Raw genomic sequence first — 24,800 nt, 5'->3', positions numbered from 1 at the left:
TAAGATTGGAACGGAATGAAAACATTCTATGATTAAACTTTGCAATATTAATTTTAACTGTCGTGTCAATCATTGCTTTTGTTAACTACAGTATTCAATGATTTTAAATATAATGTTAAGACTAATAGTATAATAAGGGAAAACAATAAATATTGTATACACAAATGTTTTTGGAAAAGCAACAAAATAGTGGTGAAATATAAATCAGCACAAAAGAGTTGAATGAAAAACCCAAAATGCTTACCCTGACATGATAATAAGGATGAATGAAGTACTGTTTAATAGCTACTTTGAACACTATAACCACTTCACATCTGTCTTAATACATTACTGTGCACATTATTTGTCGGACCTTCCAAAATCATATTTTCCACCGTCAATAGGTTCGAATCTTGGTCAGAAGTACATGTAAGGCTAATAACAGCTATTGTGGGCAATGGGAGAAGGCAATGGCATGCTGGATTCTTAAACCTGCATTCATTCTTTGTTGGTACAACATAAGGGTAAAGATCTGGAATTGAGGATAACACAACGATCCCCCCAAAAAGGGGAGATTTTGAGCATGGACTCCAGTTATCTTGTCCCTCTTTGTACAGGGTAAATGAAGCAGGCATGGAGGTGCATGCCTGTTGTATGCCAAATGCTGCATGGTTTTATTAGCCAGTACCAACTACATCGATTTAACCCTAAAGCACTGTCCCTAGTCAAGTTCCGAATTACCTCCATAATTTAGAGTATCTCATCAATGTTGGTAGGTTTTGTTTGATAAAACAATAATGTTTGCAGTGAGGTATAACAATTGCAACAAATAAAATAAAACAAAACAATGAAAATGATATGTCAACATTATGCTCCATAAATGTTAACATTAACCCTGTTGTCAACAGAATACAGCTTGACTAGTCGATGCATTCCAATGAAAAACAGACCATGCATGTGTGCTTTAAATTGCAAACTGGGGATAAGCATTTTGTTGTGCTCTGTATAAGCAGCTTTATAAACCTGGGCCCACAGGTTGGTGTATAACATCTTTATTTCTTGTATTTTTGACTGGAACTTGAAAAGTAGAAGTCTACGCCTCGGGTTTGCTGTCTCTGCTCGGGGCCTCTGCCGCTTTTTCCTCTTTCCTAAAATCAGACAAGAAAGAATGAAGTACATGAGAATTCAAATGGTACAGGGTGATTAGTGTGACCCCAATTAAACACAGGTGAAATCGGTGAACGGGCAAAACACAAATGATATTTTGCAATTCACGGTGAATGCAGAACTCACATTGTTCTGAAAAGAGAACAAAATCCCATAAGAACCTTTTGTCTTGCCTTTGTCAAAGCAGGGTTTCATTGTGACATTGATATTCTCAAAGAAAATTTATTACCCTGAAGTGCTGAAAAGTTATGGGGGAAAAAAAAACATGGTAAAAGAATTAATAATACCGACATAAAATGGTAACTTGTGGACAACTGACCACTCGGGCAGATATTTGTTGAAGCAAGAATTGAATAGCTTTTGGTATTGTATGTAACACACCAACCTGAGTTCTGATATGCTTTGCCCATTCTGGAGCTTTGACAACCGGCATGGGATAGGTGTGTCCCAAAGTCACCTCGCACTTCATTAGCATAGAGCTGCTGAGGGCCCAGGGGGTGTGAATGGCTCCTCCCTTAATAGCTTGTAGTTCAGGTATCCAGCTTCTGATGTAGTCACCCTGTGGAACAAGAACATCAATATTAGCGCTGAAGATATAATAACAATAATGTTTTGTTTTTTATAGTGCGCTTCCAACATCATTACCCCTGGTCACTGGGCCATAGTTAATTCCTGCTACTCTGCTAAATCAATCACAAGAATCATCTCAACCCTCACAGGTACCCATTTACCCTTAGGTGGAGAGAAACAATTACAGTTGAGTGTCTTGCTCAGTGTCACAAACAGGATTCGAACCCACACTCTGCTGAACTCTGAGTTTGAGTTCAGTGCTCTTATGCGCTCGGCCACAACAGCCACATAATCCAGTGAGTGTTCGTGCAAACGTCTTCGCATATGCGAGTCCTAAGCTTACAGGATGGCAGGAGTCAATAGTCACATGCCTAACCTGGCAGGCTTCAAACAACGTGTGCATTTCAAACTGGCAGCGGGCTCTCTAAATCTAGCCCTACATTTAAAATATACCTGTGCATCGTAGTCTAGACCCTGTTTGACCATGTTGAACTTCCTGGCTGGTCGTGGGTCAGTGCCAACACCAGCGCAGTACAACCAGTTGCCATAGTTACTGCATACATCATGATCAATCTGTCAATCAAATGATTAAAGAAAAAAAGACATTCATGCAAAATGACTATAAACAAAATTAGTTTGTTTCAATGGCGTAACCAGAGGGGGGAGGGCAGGGGGCGGGGATGTGGAGCTGATATAGGCCTTTGTGCCTACGAATGGGCTCAATCCTCCAATGTCCTCCTCTCCTATGTCACTCAATGCACAAATGTTTAGACTGGGATAAGATTGGAATGCATGCCTCAATGAGAAGCAGTTGTCGTTTGGGCCTACAACCTGCAATCCTTCTGAATCCCTTTTTTTCTGCAAAGAGGATATACATATAGAAGGATTTGGAAGGGGGAAGCTAGCTGGACGTCTATGTGTCCGTCATACATTGTGCATTTGTGCTTAGTGCTTAATCCTTCAAAAATAAAAGCACTTGCCAAGCAATGCACATGATTGTGAATAATGCACTACGCAATATGGGCACATGTGCATGACCCATTAAGCACATGGATTCTCGGCCTATGGGTGAATGAGATTTATACAAACTATTCTTAAGAGAAGTAAATAAATTCATTTGGCGTGTACTTTCATTTTCATGCATTTTGTACACACAGTTGGATTTCCAGTCTTAAGACTTAATGAAATTGATACGTAATAAATAAATGATTTTTGGGGTTGAACAAAGAATTGACTAGTCAATTCTTTGTTCAACCCCAAAAATCATTTAAATAGTTACCCAGTCAGTTTCCCTTGTGGTTTATATTGATATCTGTAATAAACAAATATATTTTATTTGGTCCACACTTACCAGCAGATGTTCAAACCATTCTGCCCCTAGCCTCCAGTCTAGTTTAAGATCTTTAGTTAGGAAGCTTGCCACGTTCTGCCTGCCTCTGTTGGACATGAACCCAGTGGTAGCCAACTCTCTCATGTTGGCATCTACAAACGGTACCCCCGTCTTACCCTCTCGCCATGCGTCAAAAAGCTTCTGGTTCTCCTGCCACTCCCTGTGTTTACCTAGAAGGCCTGAAGGGTCAACCAAACAGATTAGGTCATTGGGTTCACTCAGGGGTTGAGAGTCAATGCTAAGCCGTGTCCGAAACAGCCGTTTTGGCTAAAGCTACGGCTAGATCAGTGTGTCGGCCAATGTTGAAGAACAGGCAGGCGCGTGCGATCTAGCTGTAGCTGTATGTCGAAGCCACTGTTTCGGACACGGCCTCAACCTGGAACTTTGAACCAGACCTTAGGCAGAGCAGCCATGATTTGTATCTTGCAATCAGGAAGATTTTGTACAACAATTCATAGAATTTAAAATTACTTTCAACATTATAGGTAAAAAAGTCTTGATAGTCAGGATGTTTTTTTCAAATCAAATTCTGCAGAATCAGGAAATTTTTGCAGCTCTGCCAAGAAAGTGAAAAAAAAATGTTGTGGGTCTCAATATCAAGACCAGTCTCAAGACCCAATGAGAGGGTCTCACTCTTAGTGTTTTCTTTTTTACCCCCGGATGGTGGCACGGCTAGTTCTCTGCAAACTTACCACTTAGGTAGAAGAGACGATCCCCGAACTTGAGGGCCACAAACTTGAAATAATCCCTCCAGAGCAGCTCGAAGATCACCCTGAATCACAACAGAGTATTAAGGTTGGACAGTTTAAAGGAGGTAAAATTTGGTTTTGTGATGCACTCCTTTTCCAAGGTTTATCTAAAAGTCACTTCAGCTTATACATACCAGTAAGTTGATTGGTTTGTTTTTCGTTCCTTCTCGTATCTCTTGATTTCTTCATATATTTTCCGCGGTGATAGACATCCTAGAGCCAGCCTGGGAATGGAAAAGACAAATCGATAACAATTCAAACAATCGTGGGACACGATTAAATGTAGAAAGTCCAAAGATACAGGGCACAGTTTACTATCTTGGAGGGTTATTTAAAAGGGCCACACTGCCTTCGTAATGGGTGCAAACAAATTTGGTTTAAAAAAATTGCGCAAGCCTGGGTAGGTTTAACTTACCAAGAGGAGAATTTGGTGGAATAATCAGGACCTATGAGTCCATTACGAGTCTCCTTGTATGACGCTATATAGTCCTTTAAAACAAACACAATATGCAGCCATTAAGATTCAACTAAAAAGGAACTGGACATAATTGGTAATTGTCAAAGACCAGTCTTCTCACTTGGTGTATCTCAACATATGCATAAAATAACAAACCTGTACAAATTCAACTCAATTGGTCGTCAAAGTTGCCAGAGAATAAAGGGAGAAAAAACACCCTTGTGGCACAATTTGTGTGCTTTCAGATGCCTTGAGTTTGAGACCTCAGCTAAGGTCTCAGCTGAGGTCTTGAATTGAATTAAAATATTTTAGTGAGAAATTACTTCTTTCTCAAATGTTACAATACTTCAGAGGAACACATTTCTCACAATGTTTTATAAAACCAGGCAGTTAAATACCCTGTGTATTTTGTCCCGTTTATATTTTTTATACACATGTAGTTTCTATTCACTTAAATAATTTTGTGATATTTATTGTTGATGCACAATTTTCATCTCTTTTAACGTGGTGTTTAAAATATAAACTGAATGGAATTGAATTGAATGTCTGGTTCACTAAGCAGTTGTCTTAAATGAAGTACAGAAGGTTTTATGTGAAGAGCTTAAGACTCACATGATCCCAGAAGTAATGTTGAATTCTTGCAAGAGCCTGTCTCTCACCACCTCCATAAGGGAATGCAGAACGTGGATCCTGGGCTGGTTCTGTATAGAGGAGAGGATTAGATTTGAAATTGAGTCAAAGATACTTCTTTATCCATGCTACTCCCGGGGTCGATTTCACAAAGCAATAAAATCCAAATTGTCAGTATTATCATAGTGATTTGTATTGTGACATCACACTTTACTAAGCAACTACGATTGATTTGCAGTTAGGATAAATCTTGGCTCTTTGTGAAATCGGCCCTTGGTCATGTTCGAAAAAAATTCCAGCCATTTAAAAAACATTTAACTGCACTGATTATGGTCAGAAAAGTAGGAGGGTTGACCTTGTGATGTGCTGATGCACTCACCACGTAACTTAATATTGCAGGCTGTAATTGTTGAGCTATCATTAAAATAAAATAAAACAGTGGTTGAAAGTGAATGGTCAGACAGTAGGAGGGTTGACAGTGTAGTGCATTTCACATTCACCACATGATTTAACATTTCAGGCAGGTATAGTTTATCTATTATTCAAAGCCACAGTGGATGATATTGAATGGCCAGACAGTAGGAGGGTTGACTGTGTACTGCATAGATGCAATCACCACATTATTTAATATTGCAGACTGGCATCACGTATAAAACATTCGAAACCACAGAACATGATATGGAATAGTCAGACAATGGTCGGGTTCTGCAATCAGAAGGGGATCCATTGATTTTACGTCCTCTGTGTGCGGTACCCATAGAGTTATATATAAGAACTAGAGGGCACTATATACGCGCTGTGGCATGCGCCAGGCAGCCATTTTCTAAGTTGACAAAACTGGCATCTCACAGCTTGTGTTTGTGTGGCCACTTTGTAAGTTGAACAAACAGCATTGCGTGAGCGTTCATTAAAAAAAAACCTCAAACGTGTATTTCATATTCAACACGCGTACAGAATTGCCCGCTTGTCATCTTGCGGTCTCGTCGCATTTGTGGCCCTCTAGTTCTTATATATAACTCTATGGCGGTACCATTACCTTTCATTCCATACTCCTCCATTGTAGGTATATAGCCTGGGTCTACACCAGTTGGTAGTGGTTTCAGCCTACTGGGCATGGACAACGTTGGACGGACTCTTGACTGATTTTCAGTCCTCTTGCGGAACTCTGTGAACACATTTGGTAATCTGGGTGGAAAAAACAGTTTAAAGGCATTAAACAGGATTTAACACAAGTAGCCCCAGAGGGTGATGTTTCATCAGATTCACACACCTAACAATCATTCACCATCAATGCTAACGATCTACACAACAGTAATTGAGTGGAGAAGAACACAGGACTTAAGCTCTGGTGTTTCTGCTCGGCAGAGTATGGGTTCGAGTTCTGGTCGATGCATAGTGTCCTTAAGCGACACACTTAACCAATATTGCTTTGTCCTTCGAGTGGGATGTAAAGCCGTTGGTCCAGTGTGTTGTGTGATGCCCGTAAAAGAACCCAGTGCACTTACCACTGATCGGCAGCATATTGCGCCACAGCACTTGTAAACCATTACATTGTGCTATAAAGGAATAGGTCTCATACTTCACAAACGTAGCTCCACAAGCCTTGCAGAAAACAAAACTGAGCGCTTTGATACACCCGTGATCAAGCGCCATACAAGAACATAGAATTATCAGTAGTAATAGTCTAGCATGATCTTACTGTGGTATTCTGAATGGTATGTCCTCTTTGTGGTAGAGAGTTGAACCCCAGACTTTGTGGACGGGAACCTGGCAGGATTTCTCTACAGCTCTTTCTACATCCGTCTCCTCTCTAGTTGCCTAAGATATAAATGTAAAGAATCCTGTTGGTAAGTCAATGCGTTACACTTTGTAGGCCTGATACTTAAAGGAACACGTTGCCTTGGATCGGACGAGTTGGTCAAAACAAAAGCGTTTGTAACCGTTTTGTATATAATGCATATGGTTGGAAAGATGTTTTAAAAGTAGAATACAATGATCCACACAAGTTTGCCTCGAAATTGCGTGGTTTTCCTTCTACTGTGAGAACTAACACGGTCGGCCATTTATGGGAGTCAAAATTTTGACCCCCATAAATGGCCGACGTGTTAGTCGACGAGGTAAAAGGAAAACCACGCAATTTCGAGGCATGTTTGTGTGGATCATTGTATTCTACTTTTACAACATCTTTCTACCCATATGCATTTTATAAAAAACGAATACAAACGCTTTTCAAAGACCAACTCGACCGATTCAAGGCAACGTGTTCCTTTAAAGGCAGTAGACACTATTAGTAATAACTCAAAACAATTATTAGCATAAAACCTTACTTGGTAATGAGTAATGTGGAGCTGTTGATAGTATAAAACATTGTGAGAAACGGCTCCCTCTGAAGTAACATAGTTTTCGAGAAGGAAGTAATTTTCCAGGATTTGATTTTGAGGTCTCGAAATCAAGCATCTGAAAGCACACAACTTCTTAGGGTGTTTTTTCTTCCATTATTATCTCGCAACTTCACTGACCAATTCAGCTCAAATTTTCACAGGTATGTTTTGTTCATATGTATACATGTATGTTGAGATACACCAAGTGAGGAGACTGGTCATTGACAGTTACCATTAGTGTCCAGTGTCTTTAAGGAGGCAACGGCGGCAATTGCCTCCTGGTTATTGCATTGGTGCCCTTGAAATGCCCCAGTAGAAATTTACAATTTCTTCATGCATTGGTGTAGTTGTAGCATGACGAAAGTAATTATCATCAACGGACTAAAAGCAGCTCTCATGAAAACATTGCTCTATGATTTTAACTTTTTGTTCTCTAAAAAAGAAATTGACGGCTAATGAAGCTGAAAATTCTACAGGTAAACTATATTACATATGTCTTCATTCACAGAGATTTAGAATTCAGATCACGACAAAAACTTCACATGATCTACAAAAGTAAACGGCGGCTATCCACTGATCAATAATAAGTTTTAGTGAATAAATAAATAAATAAAAATGGTATCTACATGTAACGAACATTGATTATAATGTCTAAAGGCACACAGTTTACACCAACCTCTTGCTGTAATGCTACTGCTTTGACGTTCTCTTTACCTAGCTGGCTGATCAAGTTGGTAATAACTTTCTCAGGTTCACCTCTACTGACAACCAGTTCACTGGAGGAGATATCAAATCAATACAAGCTTAGAAAATGTTTTCAAGCAGCCTTCAGGAAATACTCTAAATTATGGTCAAGGCTGGATTTGACAAAGAGCTAAGACAAAGTCTTAAAAGACAATCCCAAGTTCTTAATATCACTCAGGACTAGTCCTTTATTAACCTAACTCTTTGTGAAATTGACTCCATGAATCATGAGCTACTTTTATCAACAGTAAGGAACAAATTCATAGGTGGTACAAACTCAGCGAGTTGTGGCAGAGTGCTCAATGAACACTGGACTCAAGCTGTGGTGTTTCTGACCAGCAGAGTGTGGGTTCCTGTCCCGGTCTAGACACGAGTGAGACACAGAACTTTGGATGGGGCGTTAAGCTGTAGATGCCTTGTGAGTTAGGGAACCCAAAACACTGTTTAAGGCAGTGGACACTATTGGTAATTTCTCAAATAATTATTAGCATAAAAACTCACTTGGTAACGAGTAATGGGTAGAGGTTGATAGTATTGAGTGAGAATTGGCTCCCTCTGAAGTGACGTATTTTTTCGAGAAAGAAGTAACTTTCCACGAATTTGATTTAGAGACCTCAGAATTAAATTTTGAGGTCTCAAAATCGAGCATCTGAAAGTCTCACACAACTTCATGTGACAAGGGTGTTTTTTCTTTCATAGTTATCTCGCAACTTTGACGACCTATTGAGCTCAAATTTTCACAGGTTTGTTATTTCATGCATTTGTTGAGATACACAAAGTGAGAAGACTGGTCTTTGACGTGTCCAGTATCTTTAAAAGAGGGGTCTTGGCCAGATGTAATAAATGGGTCTTATATTTCAAGCACAGCTCTGCGTACAATGTACATTGGTAGACAAAACAATGAGCACTTTGAGACATACCTGGGTGTGATTTTTTTAAGGGTTAACGGCACCGGACACATTTTGGTTATTGTCAAAGATGCAGTATTCTCACTTGGTGAATGAATCCAAACAATGCATAACAAAATAACAAACCTGTGAAAATTCGGGCTCAATTGGTCATTGATTTTGCAAGAGAACAATTTAAGAAAAACACCCTTGTTGCATTACTTTGTGTTCTTTCAAATTCATAATAAAATGCCAAAGCTGAAGTCTTTTTGTATTCGAGTGAGAAATTACCTCTTTCTCAAAGACTACGCTATCAACAGCTCTCCATTGCTTGTAACCAAGTAAGTTTTTATGCTAACAGTTATTTTGAGTAATTACACCATAGTGCTTTTAAAGGGAAGGTGCACGTTTGGTAATTACTCAAAATTAAAATTAACTTAAATACTGACTTGGTAACGAGCATTGGAGAGCTGTTGATAGTATAAAACATTGTGGGAAACGACTCCCTCTGAAGTAACGTAGTTTTTGAGAAAGAGGTAATTTCTCACTAAAATAATAAAAGACTTCTACCTAGAAGTCTTTAATTCTTATCTGAAAGCACACAATTTCGTCCAACAAGGGTGTTTTTCTTTCATCATTTTCTCCCGATCAATTGAGCCCAAATTACAACAGGCTGGTTATTTTATGCTTATCATGGGATACACCAAGTGAGAACACTGGTCTTTAACAATTACCAAAGGTGTACCTTCCCTTTAAATGACAGAAAATTTAATATTGAAAATAAAAGTGAAGTTGTGAGGAAGTTTTGGGGAATTTTTTTTAATCAAGGGGAGGAAATTTTTGCTAAGATTCTATGTAATAAAATAAATATTCCTATCACCTGCCAACACTCTTGAGGGAATCCTTCAGATCATGCAAGGTTTGCAGTAGGAACTTGAGACGATGTGGTCCAGTCTTGGGGAAGGAGTAATGCCATGTACCACTGTAATGACGAGGGTCTAAACAGTACAGCGGTATAACAAAGTCTGCATTCAGATGGGCCCAGTGTAACACCTAGAAATCAGGACGTAAAATAAAAAAAATTAAAAACTGACTGATGTCCGAGATTATGTATTTATAACTTAATGAGAAATTTTACATTTTGTAATTTTATGAATATAATTTCAACATAAATTCAAGAGCTATAACTTACAATAGAAAAATATTTGTACAAACAATCAGTTGAATAAGTTTCCAGATTTGCCCCCTTTTTAAAATCTTCAATTCAATCATACCAAACAAAAAATATAGTTACAGTTCAGAAAGGTGGAATTTGGAAAGGTGGACAAGTATGCAATGAACGAAAAAATCGAGAGCGCCCCCCCTCCCCCGGTCCGCCCCCTTTACACATTATGACCAGCAACATCCCCAGCCCAGCGCTGTACAGATCTGATGTTGCAGGTTGCAGTTTATTTTTTATTTTTTTAGAATGCAAACTTTGCAGCCAGACACAAGTCGTACTCACCTCATTATCATGATACCTTAAGTCATTTCTCAGTAAGCATATGATAGTCTTCAATTTGGTCGACATCTTGAAGTTTTTCCTCAACCACAATGGCTGAAAATTGTGTGTTTTTACTCAGTTCTTGTTACGCAAACGAGTATAGCATGCCTCGGCTTACGTAATGTAAACCAGCCGCAAATTGGACCTACAAATGCAAGCCGTATATTCAGGCCTAGAGGTATAGATCCAATGAGCGGCTAGACTTTGAGCTTCTAAAAATGGCGACTCGCAGCGTTCTTCGTGCGGCATGCTCTATTTTAATTAGAGAAATACCACCTTTTCACTCGACTCTTTTGAATATTAACCAAAGTAGTGGAATATCCAGAGTTTTGTTGTCAAATGCGGCAAAGTTTTCAACATCTTCAACCACACGTTCGAAGTTACGAAGGGAAGGTAGGGGCCTAACTATCTCTTTCCAACTTCCATTCTTGTTTTTTGTTACTTGTTAAAAATTAAACTGTGTAGTGTAGCAGTAGAGGGCGGATTTGAAATGCTTTTTTTTGGAAAAGTTTCCGTATGGCGCCACCAATTTTTCATTCGAAATAAAATAACATAGTATCTAATTTACCTGGGAAAAGTTTCCGTATGGCGCCACCACTTTTTCATTCGATATGAAATAATATACTATTTATATAGCATCTAGTTTACCTCAATCAATGAGATATCCCTTTTTGTAAAAATGATTGATAAAGTGGTGGCACCAAACGGAAAGTTATACTTTACCTGATTGATATATCCCTTTTTGTAAAAATGAGTGAAAAAGTGGTGGCGCCATACGGAAATTTATCCTTTTTTTTTAACAAGATCTTTGTAAAGTGTGGTAAATATGATTACAATGAGTGTAATTGTAACTTACAAATAATACAAGATCTAGGTTTTTAGTCTTGGGGTTGGGTTTGTTATTGATAAAAACAAGAATATTAAAGAACGGGGTTTGTTTGATTTTCCCCGTCATCTGCTGATTCTTCAATTCATTTAGCTACATTAGACTAATTAGAAATTTAGAACAGTTTAACACATTTAATCTGTGAAAAGTGTGAGTCTGATTCAATATTTTAACAAACTTCATGTTTTTTCTTATTTTCATTTTGTTTACAGTGACAGAAACAACTGATGGAAATCTAACTACAGTAAGTGTTAACTAGATAGAGCTGAAAATCTTAACCCCAAGTTACCAATTAGATTGAAAAAATCAAGGACTTTCAAAGATCAGTTTCTGTGTATGTATATTAAAACTTTTAATAGAGAAAATATAATTTATTTTATTTTAATACCAAAGATCAATGTATATGCAGTCAGGTCGAAGACCTGTGTTTGCGATACACTGTCATGAATGCGCTTTGTTTCTGCGGTCTCAAGATCTCAAAATGAATGAACATGGTATCAAGGCAAAAAAAATCCAATCAAACAAACAAACAAATAAACAAACAAACAAACAGCATACTTGTTAACCCCCAATGTCAATCTCGAAAATCTGGATTTGCTGCTGGTCATAGCTAAGTTATGAATAATCATCATTAAATTTGCATATTTTTTTTAAAATTTGCAACAGATTGAAGCCGTGTATAAGGATCCCCCAGAAAACTTCTATCCAACTGAGGATCCTCATAGGGCGTGTCCAATCTGCAGTAGAAATCTACGTGTCACATACAAGGTAAGGGAAAGGACTGTTACTGTTAAACTTATTAAATTTCTAGTTTACATCTTGAAAGGTTAGGGTCTGCCCCCATCAACCAACTAATTCATCGCTCGTCTGGTTGACAACATCCCAGCTAAAAATGCTCTAAGCATCGCCACCAACTCCAGGGGAGGCCTAGCACCAGCTCCTGGCTGGAAGAGATCTAGAGGCCGCCCTCAATCATCCTGGGCCCATCAACTTAGCTGGCCTAGCGAAATCGCCAGGAAATCACAGGAGATCGGCGCGTCGGACCCTTGCGGTCGCTGCGGTTGGTTGGTTGATTGATTGATTGATTGATTGATTGATTGATCTTGAAAGTTTTAATATTTAAAACAATTTGATAGGAGTGTTTTGTCCTTATTTTTGATGATAGGATGTTCTCATCTTAAGTCAGTTCATCAGGCCAGATGGTGGATTGCTTCCAAGGAGGATCACAGGAGTGTGTAAGAAACAGCAGAGGCTTATCCAAGAGTGTGTCAAGAGAGCACATTTAGCAGGTATGTAGCTAAGCTTGATTAAAGTTTATAATTTCATATACAGCCACAGGCCGGCTTTCACAAACCTAACTTTGATAGTTACTTAATTTTTGTGTTGTTGTTTTGTAGGTTTTTTTGTTTAGAGGGGAGGGGGAAAGGTGGAGTTTTGTCATTTCATTCAAGGGGAGGCCCTCTCTACCTTGATCAGATTGACTTTCTTGGCCAGTTATGATAGATCACAATGTGTTTTTCTTCTCACAGGCTCGTAACTCGATCAGGGGTGCTCTTTTCATTAACCACAGCCTTGCTACCCAATTATAGTTTTCTCTTTTAATTTACCGTAACCTTGTTAACCGATCACAATTTGCTCTTTTCATTTACCACAGCCTTGTTAACTGATCATAAGTTACCCTTTTTATTTACCATAGCCTTGTTACCCGATCACAGTTTGCTCTTTTCATTTACCACAGCCATGTTTATTTTGCTCTTTTCACTTACCACAGGCTTGGTACTAGGTCACAACTTGCTCTGTTCACTTACCAAAGCCTCACAGTTTGCTCTTTTCAATTTTAATACTGCAGCCTTGAACACAGTTTCTTGAACACAAAACTTTTTCTTTTCATTTACCACTGCCTCATTAATATTTTAGCTGATTACAATATTTCTTTTTTTCATTTAATCCCACAGGCTTGTTACCCGATCACCGTCCTCCAAAGGATGCTGGGAGGATTCCGCCAGGAGTTTACATCAGACCTAAAATCAAGTTCAATCGCTTCTGATCCAAGAAACAATTATGTTCTATTTTTGTAAATACTGTACAGCAAATAATTGTGTGCAAAAAAAAACCCAATAGAAATCACATTTTGAATAGGAAACTCTCCAATATCTATATTGGTTCAAAACTGGAATAAAATGGATGTGGAGACTTAATTTTTGTTGGTAAAGTCTGAACTTTACCGTACATTCCTTTGCAATTTCTGTAAAGATTTTACCTGACCATTTTCAGTAAGCAAGCTGTTTTGACATGTTTGAACAGCTAATTCTACTTTCTAAAACTTCACTCGTCTTTTTAAGCCTCACTGATTGCATTAGTTTTTGATGGAATAAAAATGGGTTTTTGTCCCACATCTAAAGCCGGAAAGTTTCTTCTTTGTCTTTTCTTCATTATATTAAAGTTACTGAGTATGCTTTTCTGAGAATCCCTTGACTTGGTATCCGGTATGTGATTGTGTTACCTGATAGCCAAAACATTGCCTGAAATAGCACCCTTTTGTGACATGAGATTGGGGATAGTACGTGTGACAGCCAACCTGGGGGTGGGGGCTGGGGTGTTGCAGATGGATGCAGAGAAATAGCCACTACTTCAGACATGGAATCAAGTCTAAAGAATCCTTGGCTTCACAACCAGAATAATTTTGAGTCCTGTGAAAAAATATCACAGGCATATTACTCGGGTGGGATTCGATCCCACGACCCTTGCAATTCTAGAGCAGTGTCTTACCAACTGTAATTAATTCATAAAAAAATGAAAATGTGTAGACTTTGTAACTTGACACACAAGAACATCATTGAGAACTTGATACTTAAATGTTAGTTCAACTCTTGTTTATTAGCACAAAAACATTTGATATGTACATGTAAATAGCCAAGAAAATGTTCTCTATATAACTTGGGAAATGGATAACACTTTCAGTTGACAAAAGTCCTAAATATGAAACTGCAGAAATTATTTGAAAATTTTCTTTCAGTCTAAAAAGTTTTCTTCATGGACGGAATTTGTAAAGTTCTTTTTTTTATTTCAATCAGCTTTGAAGAGTGTAGTAACTTTGTAATATAACCATAGAATACAAAAACAAAGTAATAATAGTTCAAAATTAATGAAAAATACATAAATTATTATCTATTGAGAGGATTTGTTGGCCATAGCCCATCAAAAATTAAGCCATCCTGTCTACTATACAAATGTTCATGTCAGTGCATTGAAGCAGAATATAATTATAGCGTGATTTTTTTCTGGGGCAATGCTTGAATGAAATGCATTGAATATTTGTTTTCAAACTTGCATATAGATCCTTGTCATTTTGGTAATTTTTTTCCACAGAAACAATAAATGGAGTAGACGACTCGGCCATGAAACAGTCTGAACTTGTTAAAAATTCTAAACAACATGGATGGCATTTGACACCAAACTTGTCCACCACCACTGTGGAATGACGGGCCTGATACTTCACAGCAGCAACAGAGGAGATCTGTGCCTCCCTGTCCCCTGGTCATTGCCTTGGTGCCCTCTAATGAATTGGATGTCCACCATTAAGGCCAAAGTTTTCTTCCACCAATCAAATGACAAGGATCTGTAACCATTCACATTTCTTAAATGGCACCATATAAACATTTTCAGAAGTTCCCCCTAGAATTTGCTTTCATGGAAGTACTTTAGAGACTGTACAACTCGACAATATTCCCGGCTCACAGTAGGAACGGCAGATCTTTGTTCTTTTCACCAGTCCCAAAGTAGACATAGCCAAACTTCTGCGAGTGAGGGACGTGGTAGAATGAAAGGCCGGGCCACAGAGTACTCATGATGCAAACAAGCCCACTGCCTCTCTCAAACTTCAGACTCCATGAACCTTTAGTGGAAAAGGAAAAAATAAGATTAACGTCTGAGCAGAAATGTAGCATAATAACTGCCTTTAGATGGACCTGCATTATGTTTGCTGCGATGCGATGGAACCATCGGGATCAGCCAGACATTTAATGCAGACTTTCACAATGCTGTTAAGCAGAAACAACTGCTTGAGAAACTTCTTTGGGTGCGTTCGTTTAGCTTCCCTGGGTTGACCCCGGTGTGTGGCGTTTTTTTTTTTCCCAGGACGAACATGTGCAGATAATTACCCATGTTTGTCCTGGAACAAAAACACGCCACACACCGGGGTCGACCCAGGGAAGCTAAACGAACGCACCCTTTGTAATTTGAGTGGGGCACCTGTAGAGTGGTAACCTGTTTTTGTTAATAGCAATACACGATTTTGTATGTGCTTAGCAAGGTTTTGTACATAAAATACTGGCTTTGAAATTGGGACCAGGCCACTATGAGAAATCATATGGCATATGTATAAGTGTCGTGGAACAACCTCAGGGGTCGAAATTAAGTGTATTCCATGGTAGTCAGCAGGGCTAATGACCAATAAGTTTTAGTAGCCCTGATTAGAATTTGGTAGCCCGAAAGACACATTATGTCTCGCGTCACGGCTCAAACTTTACAATACACCAATAACATAGTTCTTTATTGTTTGTGATGATGATTTTTGCATTATTTTTCCACTAGCCTGTCGGGCTATCAAACTGGAAAAATGAGTAGCCCGGCTGTAAATCTGGTAGTCCCGGGCTAGCGGGCTAGTGGCAATTTCGACCCCTGAACCTTCACTGTGACAAAACCATGCTCATGTCACCAACAATCGAAGACTGGCTGCTAAAACACACTCCTTTTTAAAAGCTGTATGCAAGCTTACACAGGCGCTAATAAGCATCGTTTCTCGCATGGCTATCCTCGGGTGGGATTTGAACCCACGACCCCTAGTATGAATGTAAATCCTTTACCTCCTCTTGGGATATCTTCACTGATTGGATCCAGGAAGTCAATGGACTTATCAAGGTCAGCTTTCTCAAGTAGGCTCTTCTCATTCAGACGTACAGGCTCTCTGAAGTGGAAGTAGTTGTGCAGTTTACCCGATTCTGTCACCGACAATCCTTGGGGTTAAAAAAATAATGAAAAAGATCTCAATCCCTGCCTGATGAACCTTCATAAAAAAGACATTGTCAACATGGATCTTAACTGGGCTTGGTGCAAGATTTTTCTTTATCTTTCTCAAAGTACCTAAAAAAGTAATGATCATAAACACTGCTTTGGTAAGAAGCACTGCAGCTGTTGATAATCTTTAACATTTTGAGAACGGATTCTCTTCAGAGGAATGTGGTTTCAGAGACAGAAACTCAAAAATATTTCAATCTGAGAAAAATTGTTAACAATCGTCTTTTTGTGTCCCATCTAACAAGCCTGGAATCACATGCAGGCCACAGAGGTCACGACCTCCGTTGCCCTTGGCCCAATTTCATAGAGCTGCTCAAGCACAAAATTTTGCTTAAGCAAAAAAATCCTTGCTTCGTAAAATCAGATTACCAGCTAAGACTCCACTGAATTGTTATATGCTAAGTAAACAATAGCTAAATACCAGTCACAAGCAATGTATGTGGCATGAAATTTTTGCCAGTATCATGTGTAAAATAAGTGAACTATTTTCGTGCTCAAGCAAAATTTTTGCTTAAGCAGCTCTATGAAATTGGCCCCTGGTCTTGGCACCTTTCTCAATGACTTTAAGAGTTTCCAATGGAAGTGCCCTTTGCAAATCGAAAATGGCCTTGCCCTTTCAACATGTTTAAAGATGAAATTCCTGGCCTGCTCTATATCAGCCAATGGGACACAGAATAGCTGGATATTTTTGTAGACTCCTGCTTTTGTGACAACAGATATTGACACATGCGGTTGGGCATACCTTCAAAGCTGCGATTCTTGAGAACAGTTCCATGAGGTGTCTTGACGTATGACCCTCTTGGAACAATGGCAACCTCTTCATCGATGTGAGCAATAACTGAAGCGAGACGATCCTCCTCCTTAATCATGATCTGCATCAAGGAAACATGAAATAAATTAAATGTCTTAAACATTTACTCTTCTAGAAAGTTGTCGTTTAGATCCCCTGCAAATAGCACAAGCCTTGAAATAACCCACGGCGCCCACAGCAATTGCCTTGGTGCTGTGTGCTTTTCCTGTGGTGCCTCGTCATGCAAGGTAAAAATTTACACTTTTCTCAAAGAGGTGCCCCTTAATGGGAGACTTTGAGGCGCTAGGTGGCAGAAGACTTACCAGATAAATGTCCATTGTTTACATAGTTCTAAGCATGCGCACATTACCGAGAACAATGGATTTTACCTGGTAAGTCTGCTGACACCAAGCATCCTGAAAGTCTCTCATTACCAATGGTACGTATTGGCAACACATGAGTAAAAATATGTTATCGTTCAAATGTGAATGGATGCTCTTCATGGAGATTTCCTGGAACTGGTTGCCTGTAAAACTGCCTCATTGCATCTAGCTCTTAGTATCACAGATGCAATAAATCAGTTAAAGACAATACAAAAATTCTTCCACTCTAGACTCACATTGCTCTCTTCCTCGGTTGCATCTTCTCCTTCTCCGATTCTCTTTATCTCCACATGCTCGTACTCATGAGACGGATCACCAAGGAATCTCCCTTTTACCACTGAGCACTGCTCTCGGATGGCTTGTGTCGCTTGTGGCAGAAGTCCCCATGTAACGCAGTCGATACTGTAAAAGAAGGGTCACACAACAAGTTTACCAAAATGTCTGTAACAATATTGCTTTTATTCAACAAAACAAAAATTATACAACTGCAAACAACAATTTAGATTTTCCATGACAAAAGTCTACTTACTATGTTAAAGATATTTGCAAATAATATTAGTTTTTGTGCGATGTTTCAGGTAAAACAAAAAACATTTTCTTTAAAAAATTAAAAGACTTTATTTTAAGTTTGTCATATAGCCTAACTAAACCTGATACAAACTTTTGATTTGTCATTACTGGTACTACTACTAAAAGTACTAGTTATAATAATAAACAACTGAATCTAATTAATATTAAACGTTAAATTAATTAGTGTGTCTGTCTATCTTTGAATTTGAATTTAAGTTAAAACTTAAATTCAAAGATAGACAGACACACTAAAAACAGTGGTTAATGTGGAGATCCATTCATGCGTGGCTGACTGTGTTTGTTGTGTGTATAACTGTAAATCTTCTGAGTGACAACTGAATATTTTATTTGATGTTATTCTATCTTTTACAGAATAAAGTACACGACTTGGATCAATATGTGAAGCCTATTGTCTATCGTACCTGTACAACGTTTTCTTGTCTGCCATCTCATCACTGCCGGTACCCTGAGCAATGAAATAATCTCCCTTGATGCCCAGAATCTTTCCCCAGAAAAACACCCGATTAAATTTGTAATGATTCCGCAGAATCACAAGGGAGCTTTGGAGTGCTGCTTTCTGCTCCGTGCTCAACAAAATACCACAGGATCCGACGTAGTCGATATTTAGATGCAAACCTTCGGCCTCCATGATTGAATTTGATGTATTCAGCGACTTGAAAAGTGGAAAAAGAGGTGTTTTTCTTAACTTTTCCGCGGAGGTTTTTCTACTGCTCTGTGGAGGTTGTTGTTTATGGTGTGTATTGTTGTCAAGGGCCTCGCGCACGCGCTGTGTGGTCCCTCTCCACGCCGGCCGTGGAAAGGTCAACTTAATTAACTGGTTCCCTGTTATTCGATGGACTTTCGTGCGGTGTGGAGCACCAGTGCTCACAGGTCACCGCGTTTCGTGATGTGGCAGCAGCACTGTGTGCAGTGAGATGGAACATCAGCGGGAAAGCCCCGTCTGCAATAGAATGCAAAATTAAATATTTGCTTTAATTAATTAAAATAGCGAGATTTAAGAGATGATTCATTAGATGCTATGGAGCATGTGTGATCAAGTTTGAGGCTCACAAGATGACGGTCCGCAGCTAGAATCAACAATGCCTGACAAACGAAATTGAGAGCAGAACTGAAGAGCAGGTGGTTTAGTTTATAACTTAAATTAAAGTTTAATTAATCGTTCATTCATAAAACATAAACAACTTTAAATTGAATTTCTCCCTGTATTCTGTTCTGTAACTTTCAATGTTGAACTTGTTGTTGTTAATGTCAATGATTCTTAATATTAATTGTTATTGTTATGTCAATTTAGTTATATTTTATTACCCGAGCCCATAGCGTTACCACCGGCAAGCCAAAGTGATCAGTCACAACATAGAGGAAGGACAAGCCGGACTTGTGTTGTGTTTTGTTGTGTTGTGTGAAAGTTCTCTTTTTTGTTGGTCTTTTTTTAGAGGCCTATTATGTATTTACCCTAAATGCATTAATTATCTGATTCTGCTACTTCCACTTCAGTCTTCACATGTTAAAGGCAGTTGGTTCCATATACTGATATAAAAGTGGTGGTTGATCAACTTAAATAGTGTTTGATTAAGTTGCGATAACGTAACCCTGCTCCCGCCGTCGAGAGGAGGGTTTTACGTTATAGCAACTATGATTGATTGTAATTGGCCCAACCTTTTAAGTTTTCAAATCAAGGCATTTTCTCCTTGGTATATAAACCCTACAAGGAATTTTTGTTTTGAATTACTCAAGTATTTCCAGGGCACCAATCATGCCAATGCAATGGGGGCAATCACCTTTGTTCGTTGCCTCCATGAAGTATCAGGCCTGACAGCTATTCTACTTGGCTGGGTGATTATTGGAAGTTCATCAAGAAAGCAAGTCAAAAACTAGTTGTGATAACATACCCTCCTCCCGACGGCATCTGGAGGAGGATTACGTTGTCGCATCTAGCACAAATATTTTATAATTTATATGTTTTGGTTGATATTATCAATTCTTTCCTCAACAGATGCAAATATGGATCCAGAGATTTCAGTGATATTCGCAGCATCACGGCCCCCAGGAGTTCCACAGTCGAAGCTCAGGGTGAAACTACTCGAGGAATACAACCGGAAGACTTTGCCATCACACGAGAGCAACATCAACAGAATATGGGGACTACGAACCGAACAGAATCCAAAGCTTTACAACGGATCCAAGTTTCGGTTTCACTCACTCTATACTGACAACACTAGCGGCGAGGTCACGTTTGGTTTAGGTATCACTGGGTATAAAGACTTCATCGGGACCAACTGGGCGGATAATGCAGCTGAGCTTTTAGAGTCTGGCAGGAGAGATTTCAGTAACAGCCAGGCGTATATGTCCGATGCTTTAGGTGTGGGTGCTTTTGTGCAAACAGCAGATGATTGTGTCATTTTCATACGGAGGAGTCAGCATGTTGGTGAGGCGCAAGGACTATGGGACATTCCTGGTGGTCATCCTGAGCCAGGGGTACATACATTATCTTCTTCTAACTTCCTAGTCTTGGTGCAAGACCTTCTCTTGTTGATTTGAAAAAATTTCCCCCACTAGAGGGGGCTATCATCCACGATCCGCTCTCACCCACGATCGGCTCTCACCCACGAACCGCTCGGAGCGGTTCGTGTGTGAGAGCGGATAATGGATATGAGAGCGCCCTCTTATGGGGACAATTTTAACAAATCAACAAGAGAAGGGCTAGCACCTAGACTACTAACTTCCCTGCAAAAATGTTACCTATATGAAACATCTATTTGGGAATGTGAACAAATTAGGGTTGCGCATCTTTGTCCAGTGATTCCAATCATTCCACATTGAGAATTGGAACGAAGCTGCAAACTTAGTCAGAAACCCACAGTATGACCTGGTGCTTTGTTTTTTTCAGCATACCAAGCAAAATATGTGAAAACAAAATATTTTGGGGATTAAATTATGTTTAAGGCACATTCCTGATCAGTAAAAGGGATTTCAGTCATTCTGTCAGGATGAAAAATTACTCAAGCACTACAAATTTGGTAGCGTTGGAGTAATTCAGTTGCAGTGGTTTCACCTACTCTGCAGTTTTATTTATGACTTTTGTCCCACTTGTTTAGGAAGTCAAAGGTGGTGCAGCCCGACTCGAAGACATCATCCTGACCGACATGACTGATCTGGATGTCAGAAATGAGCTCATCTGTTCCACAATTCGTGAGATCCGAGACGAGATCAACATCCCTGAGTCTGAGTTGGGAGAGCCTTACCTAATAGGACTGGCTAAGAATAACACCAGCTCAGGACGACCAAGCGCTGAATTCTTTGTCAAGTATGTGTTGAACTTTGTCACACTTATCAGACTAAAGCTCGGTTCATATTCCTGTGAATCCGGTGCAAACTTTGACATCCCAGGGCAGCTAATATTTCGTAGGAGTTGAAGCACATTTCAATTAATGAGAATTATTTGGTGCAAATTTGTGACGTCAAAATTCATATCACATTCACATTCGAGTTTGAACCGGGCTGAAATCTAGAAGTTTGTTGAGAATAGCTTAAGAAAAACTGGGTCTTCTTTTTTTGACAAATCAAACAAATAAATCTATACAATTTTTTCATTTTCACACCCCACCACTGAAAATTGTTTTTTAAAGCCTATTATGATATCAAACATTTTATGAATTTGACTGAATTGAGTTCTGCCAGCCAGCAAGTAATCTCTGATCTTTACTTAAATCTGCCCTTTGTCCATCTGCTTTTTGTTTTATCCTGGCCCGCTCTCGTTTATACCAAGTGTTCATATAATGTCTTTGCTATTAAAATTACTTGACAGGTGCACATTACATTCTAGCAAAGTGATGGAGTTGTACAAAGCTGGTGGTGCAGAGGCAGATGAATCAACTGGGCTGAAACTCGTCCCGCTAGCGGTAACTTTAATTTCTGTTTTTTCTTGAAAAATCTGTTTCTGTTGTTTACTGAGTAGTACTGAGTTAACTTAATGGCAGTGAGTTTACTCAGTAGTACTGAGTTTACTGACTATAGTGCTAAGTCAACTCAGTATTACTGAGTTAAGTGATGAGTAGCACTGAGTGGCACTGAGTAGCACTGAGCACTGAGTAGCACTAAATACTGATTTTACTAACTAGTGCTAAGTAATTTAAAAGTAGATGAGTTTACCCAGTAGCACTGAGATCAGTTTACTGACTTGCACTGAGTTAACTGAGTAGTACTGAGGTAATTGAATAGTACTATTAAGTTTACTGAGTACTGAGTCTACTGAGTGGTACTGAGTTATACTAAGTAGAACTGAGTTAACTGAGTAGCACTCAGTTAATTGAGTAGTCCATTTACCGAGTCAACTGAATAGTACTGACTTTACCGACTTGTACTGAGTTTACTGACTTGTACTGAGTTTACTGAGTAGTGCCAAATTGTTATTATATAAAACCATGACATTTTATTAATCCATTTGCAGGAGGTGATGAGCCTGGAAAACACTGATATGTGGAAGAAGATGGCACCATCTGCTAAAGGATGCGTCAAGATGTATACATTAATGATAGACTCATAATCAGATCTCATGACTTGGGCCCAATTTCATAAAGCCTGTAAGCACACAAAACTTGCTAAGCACGGAATAGTATTGCTTAGCAGAAACGGTTTACCAGCGGAGCCCAAATTACATTAAGTTTGAATTGTTGTTGCTGGTGTCTGACTCAACTTTCAACTAGCAAAGACATTTGTCAAGCGGTATTTTCTGCTTAACAGCTTAATGACATTAGGCCCAGACATGGTCATGACCTTTGAACTAGCTGCACTCAGTCTAAACATCTGTCACTCTAATGAACTTGATGCTTCTTTCAATCTCTTCTCATTTGCATGAACACAATTTTAGTTTATATTGTCTTTGGGTGAACTTTATATAATTCACTCACATAGGTGCAATTACAAGGGCATTGTTGGTTGATATGTCAACAGCTGTATACATTTATAGAAATATAATTTTATTTTTGGTAGAACAAGGCTCAGTGCTTATTAACAACCGTATATATTATTATTATTAATATTATTATTATTATTATTATATATGTTTTTGTTATTTGTTAAGTTAAACCCTCCTACTCAGTGGTAATAAACTATTTAAAAAAACAATTCAACTGAATGGGTTGTGCCTGGTGGCACAAATTGGCATAAAATAAACCACTTACACATGTGTTGGTGTGTAATTCTATGGCCAAATGATATATTGCGTAGCTTGTCCATTACTCATGATCTTAGAAAGTACTCAGGAGGAGGGTTAACATTTTTTATATTTCTGATGACGTCAGTTTGGAAAAAAGACCAAGTGCCTTACATATATTAGAGTTAGCCAAAGAAACCATATTTTTCCATTGTTAACATTCCAAAGGGTAGGATGTGCTTTATTTATTGTCTTCTTCTTTCATTTTAAAGAATTTAATAATGTGAGGTGTGTGGATGACACAATGTGTATAAACCTCATTTTGAGTAGACAGCTCAATGTCAAGTTCAAAATAGCTGGATGATGAGTTTAGGCATGGAATTGAACCTAAAACTGAACTGAATCTACTTGCTCCAAACTGGGTCACAACTTGTTAATTTTTTTACAAGTGATGGTGAAAAGTAAATTTTAATATTTGATAGCTATTTTTTTCTTCAAGTAAGAACTTTGATTTATTAAACGATGTGCAGTGCTCTTCTACTTATAAATGTCACCATGGCTTTCTGCCATTTTGGGGTGGTCACATCATTGTATCTTTATAGTTTTATAGCAAATTAATTTTGTAGTGACTTATAAATGCACATGACTAATAAATAACACGGAATCAAAGTGAAATTTAAGAGTTTTGTTGTGTTCAGTTGTTTTGTTTAGATTGTTTGGTTTGCTTTTAACAATGTTAAACCTGGTTTTAGAGGGTTAATTTATTGACAGTGACCTCAAACTGATAATTGATTGGTAATTGTTCCCTTTTGCTGTTGTTTTTGTTGTTTGTGTTGTATGTTAACCTCATTTTCCCCCGAAATATTTGAGGTACATTCAATGCACTGACATTAAAAACTCAAATAGGTAAAAACAATTTAATTGAGAGAAAATTGTAAAAATAAAAAATAAAACAATAATTGTGCTCAATTAACAAAATTCAGCCGAATGCATTTTTGTTAAAGTAGGTTTTACTTTCATAGTTATTTGTAAAAATAGAAACAGGTTGTAAAATTACCGGAACATCAAATAACAAAGGAAAACATGCTATAAATTATTTAGGAATTGAACATTTTGGAAGAGTGATATAATGTCTGCTTGTAAACACACATAAAAGACATCCCGGAAACTGTACCTATATTTGAGTTTTGATGGAGCTAAAATAATAGAAAATGTTTATAATTTGTACATTCATTTGCCCAGATTATTTAAAGTATGTAGAAAAAAAACCTAAATTCCCCAACATGAACAGGTGGTTTCTTTTACTTTATTAACTTCACGCGCACGAATAAAGTAATTTCATTTGAAGATGCAGGTAACCATTTCTCTTCAGTAAGAAAACAAGTGCGAGGTGTTGTTTAATAATGTACCTCTAGTTATAAGACA

At 38.4% G+C, this 24,800-nt stretch overlaps 4 protein-coding genes and 1 non-coding gene across 5 annotated transcripts; 3 read left to right on the top strand and 2 right to left on the bottom strand.

The window, feature by feature from the left end:
* Positions 1-39: 39 nt before the first annotated feature.
* On the bottom strand, positions 40-10,613 carry LOC139942955 (cryptochrome DASH-like). The gene is made up of 13 exons (XM_071939783.1): positions 10,459-10,613; positions 9,835-10,007; positions 8,000-8,099; positions 6,642-6,760; positions 5,979-6,127; positions 4,925-5,013; positions 4,271-4,344; positions 3,990-4,079; positions 3,799-3,878; positions 3,068-3,285; positions 2,170-2,289; positions 1,532-1,705; positions 40-1,127 (listed from the first exon to the last, which is right to left on the bottom strand). The coding sequence occupies exons 1-13, from the start codon at positions 10,522-10,524 to the stop codon at positions 1,032-1,034; spliced, it is 1,548 nt and encodes a 515-aa protein (XP_071795884.1). The 5' UTR covers positions 10,525-10,613; the 3' UTR covers positions 40-1,031.
* An 82-nt stretch (positions 10,614-10,695) lies between these two features.
* On the top strand, positions 10,696-13,784 carry LOC139943010 (large ribosomal subunit protein mL66-like). Its single transcript, XM_071939827.1, has 5 exons — positions 10,696-10,890; positions 11,596-11,627; positions 12,050-12,151; positions 12,549-12,672; positions 13,339-13,784. Exons 1-5 carry the CDS (start codon positions 10,716-10,718, stop codon positions 13,428-13,430), a joined length of 525 nt encoding a protein of 174 aa, XP_071795928.1. The 5' UTR covers positions 10,696-10,715; the 3' UTR covers positions 13,431-13,784.
* A 477-nt stretch (positions 13,785-14,261) lies between these two features.
* On the bottom strand, positions 14,262-18,986 carry LOC139942988 (radial spoke head protein 9 homolog). The gene is made up of 5 exons (XM_071939805.1): positions 18,625-18,986; positions 17,869-18,034; positions 17,202-17,331; positions 16,249-16,398; positions 14,262-15,278 (listed from the first exon to the last, which is right to left on the bottom strand). The coding sequence occupies exons 1-5, from the start codon at positions 18,849-18,851 to the stop codon at positions 15,118-15,120; spliced, it is 834 nt and encodes a 277-aa protein (XP_071795906.1). The 5' UTR covers positions 18,852-18,986; the 3' UTR covers positions 14,262-15,117.
* LOC139948835 (small Cajal body-specific RNA 14) lies at positions 18,392-18,485 on the top strand. Its single transcript, XR_011787486.1, has one exon. It is a non-coding gene; the product is annotated as a small Cajal body-specific RNA 14 (non-coding RNA).
* A 107-nt stretch (positions 18,987-19,093) lies between the features above and the next one.
* On the top strand, positions 19,094-24,031 carry LOC139942977 (uridine diphosphate glucose pyrophosphatase NUDT22-like). The gene is made up of 5 exons (XM_071939797.1): positions 19,094-19,342; positions 20,217-20,698; positions 21,319-21,527; positions 22,029-22,122; positions 22,671-24,031. The coding sequence occupies exons 2-5, from the start codon at positions 20,225-20,227 to the stop codon at positions 22,764-22,766; spliced, it is 873 nt and encodes a 290-aa protein (XP_071795898.1). The 5' UTR covers positions 19,094-19,342; positions 20,217-20,224; the 3' UTR covers positions 22,767-24,031.
* The last annotated feature ends 769 nt before the right edge of the window (positions 24,032-24,800 follow it).

Source organism: Asterias amurensis, chromosome 1 (genome assembly GCF_032118995.1).
Source record: "Asterias amurensis chromosome 1, ASM3211899v1".
Classification (NCBI taxonomy): Eukaryota; Metazoa; Echinodermata; class Asteroidea; order Forcipulatida; family Asteriidae; genus Asterias; species Asterias amurensis.
Note: the sequence above shows the minus strand (reverse complement) of the source record. Positions and strands in the feature narration are given on the sequence as shown.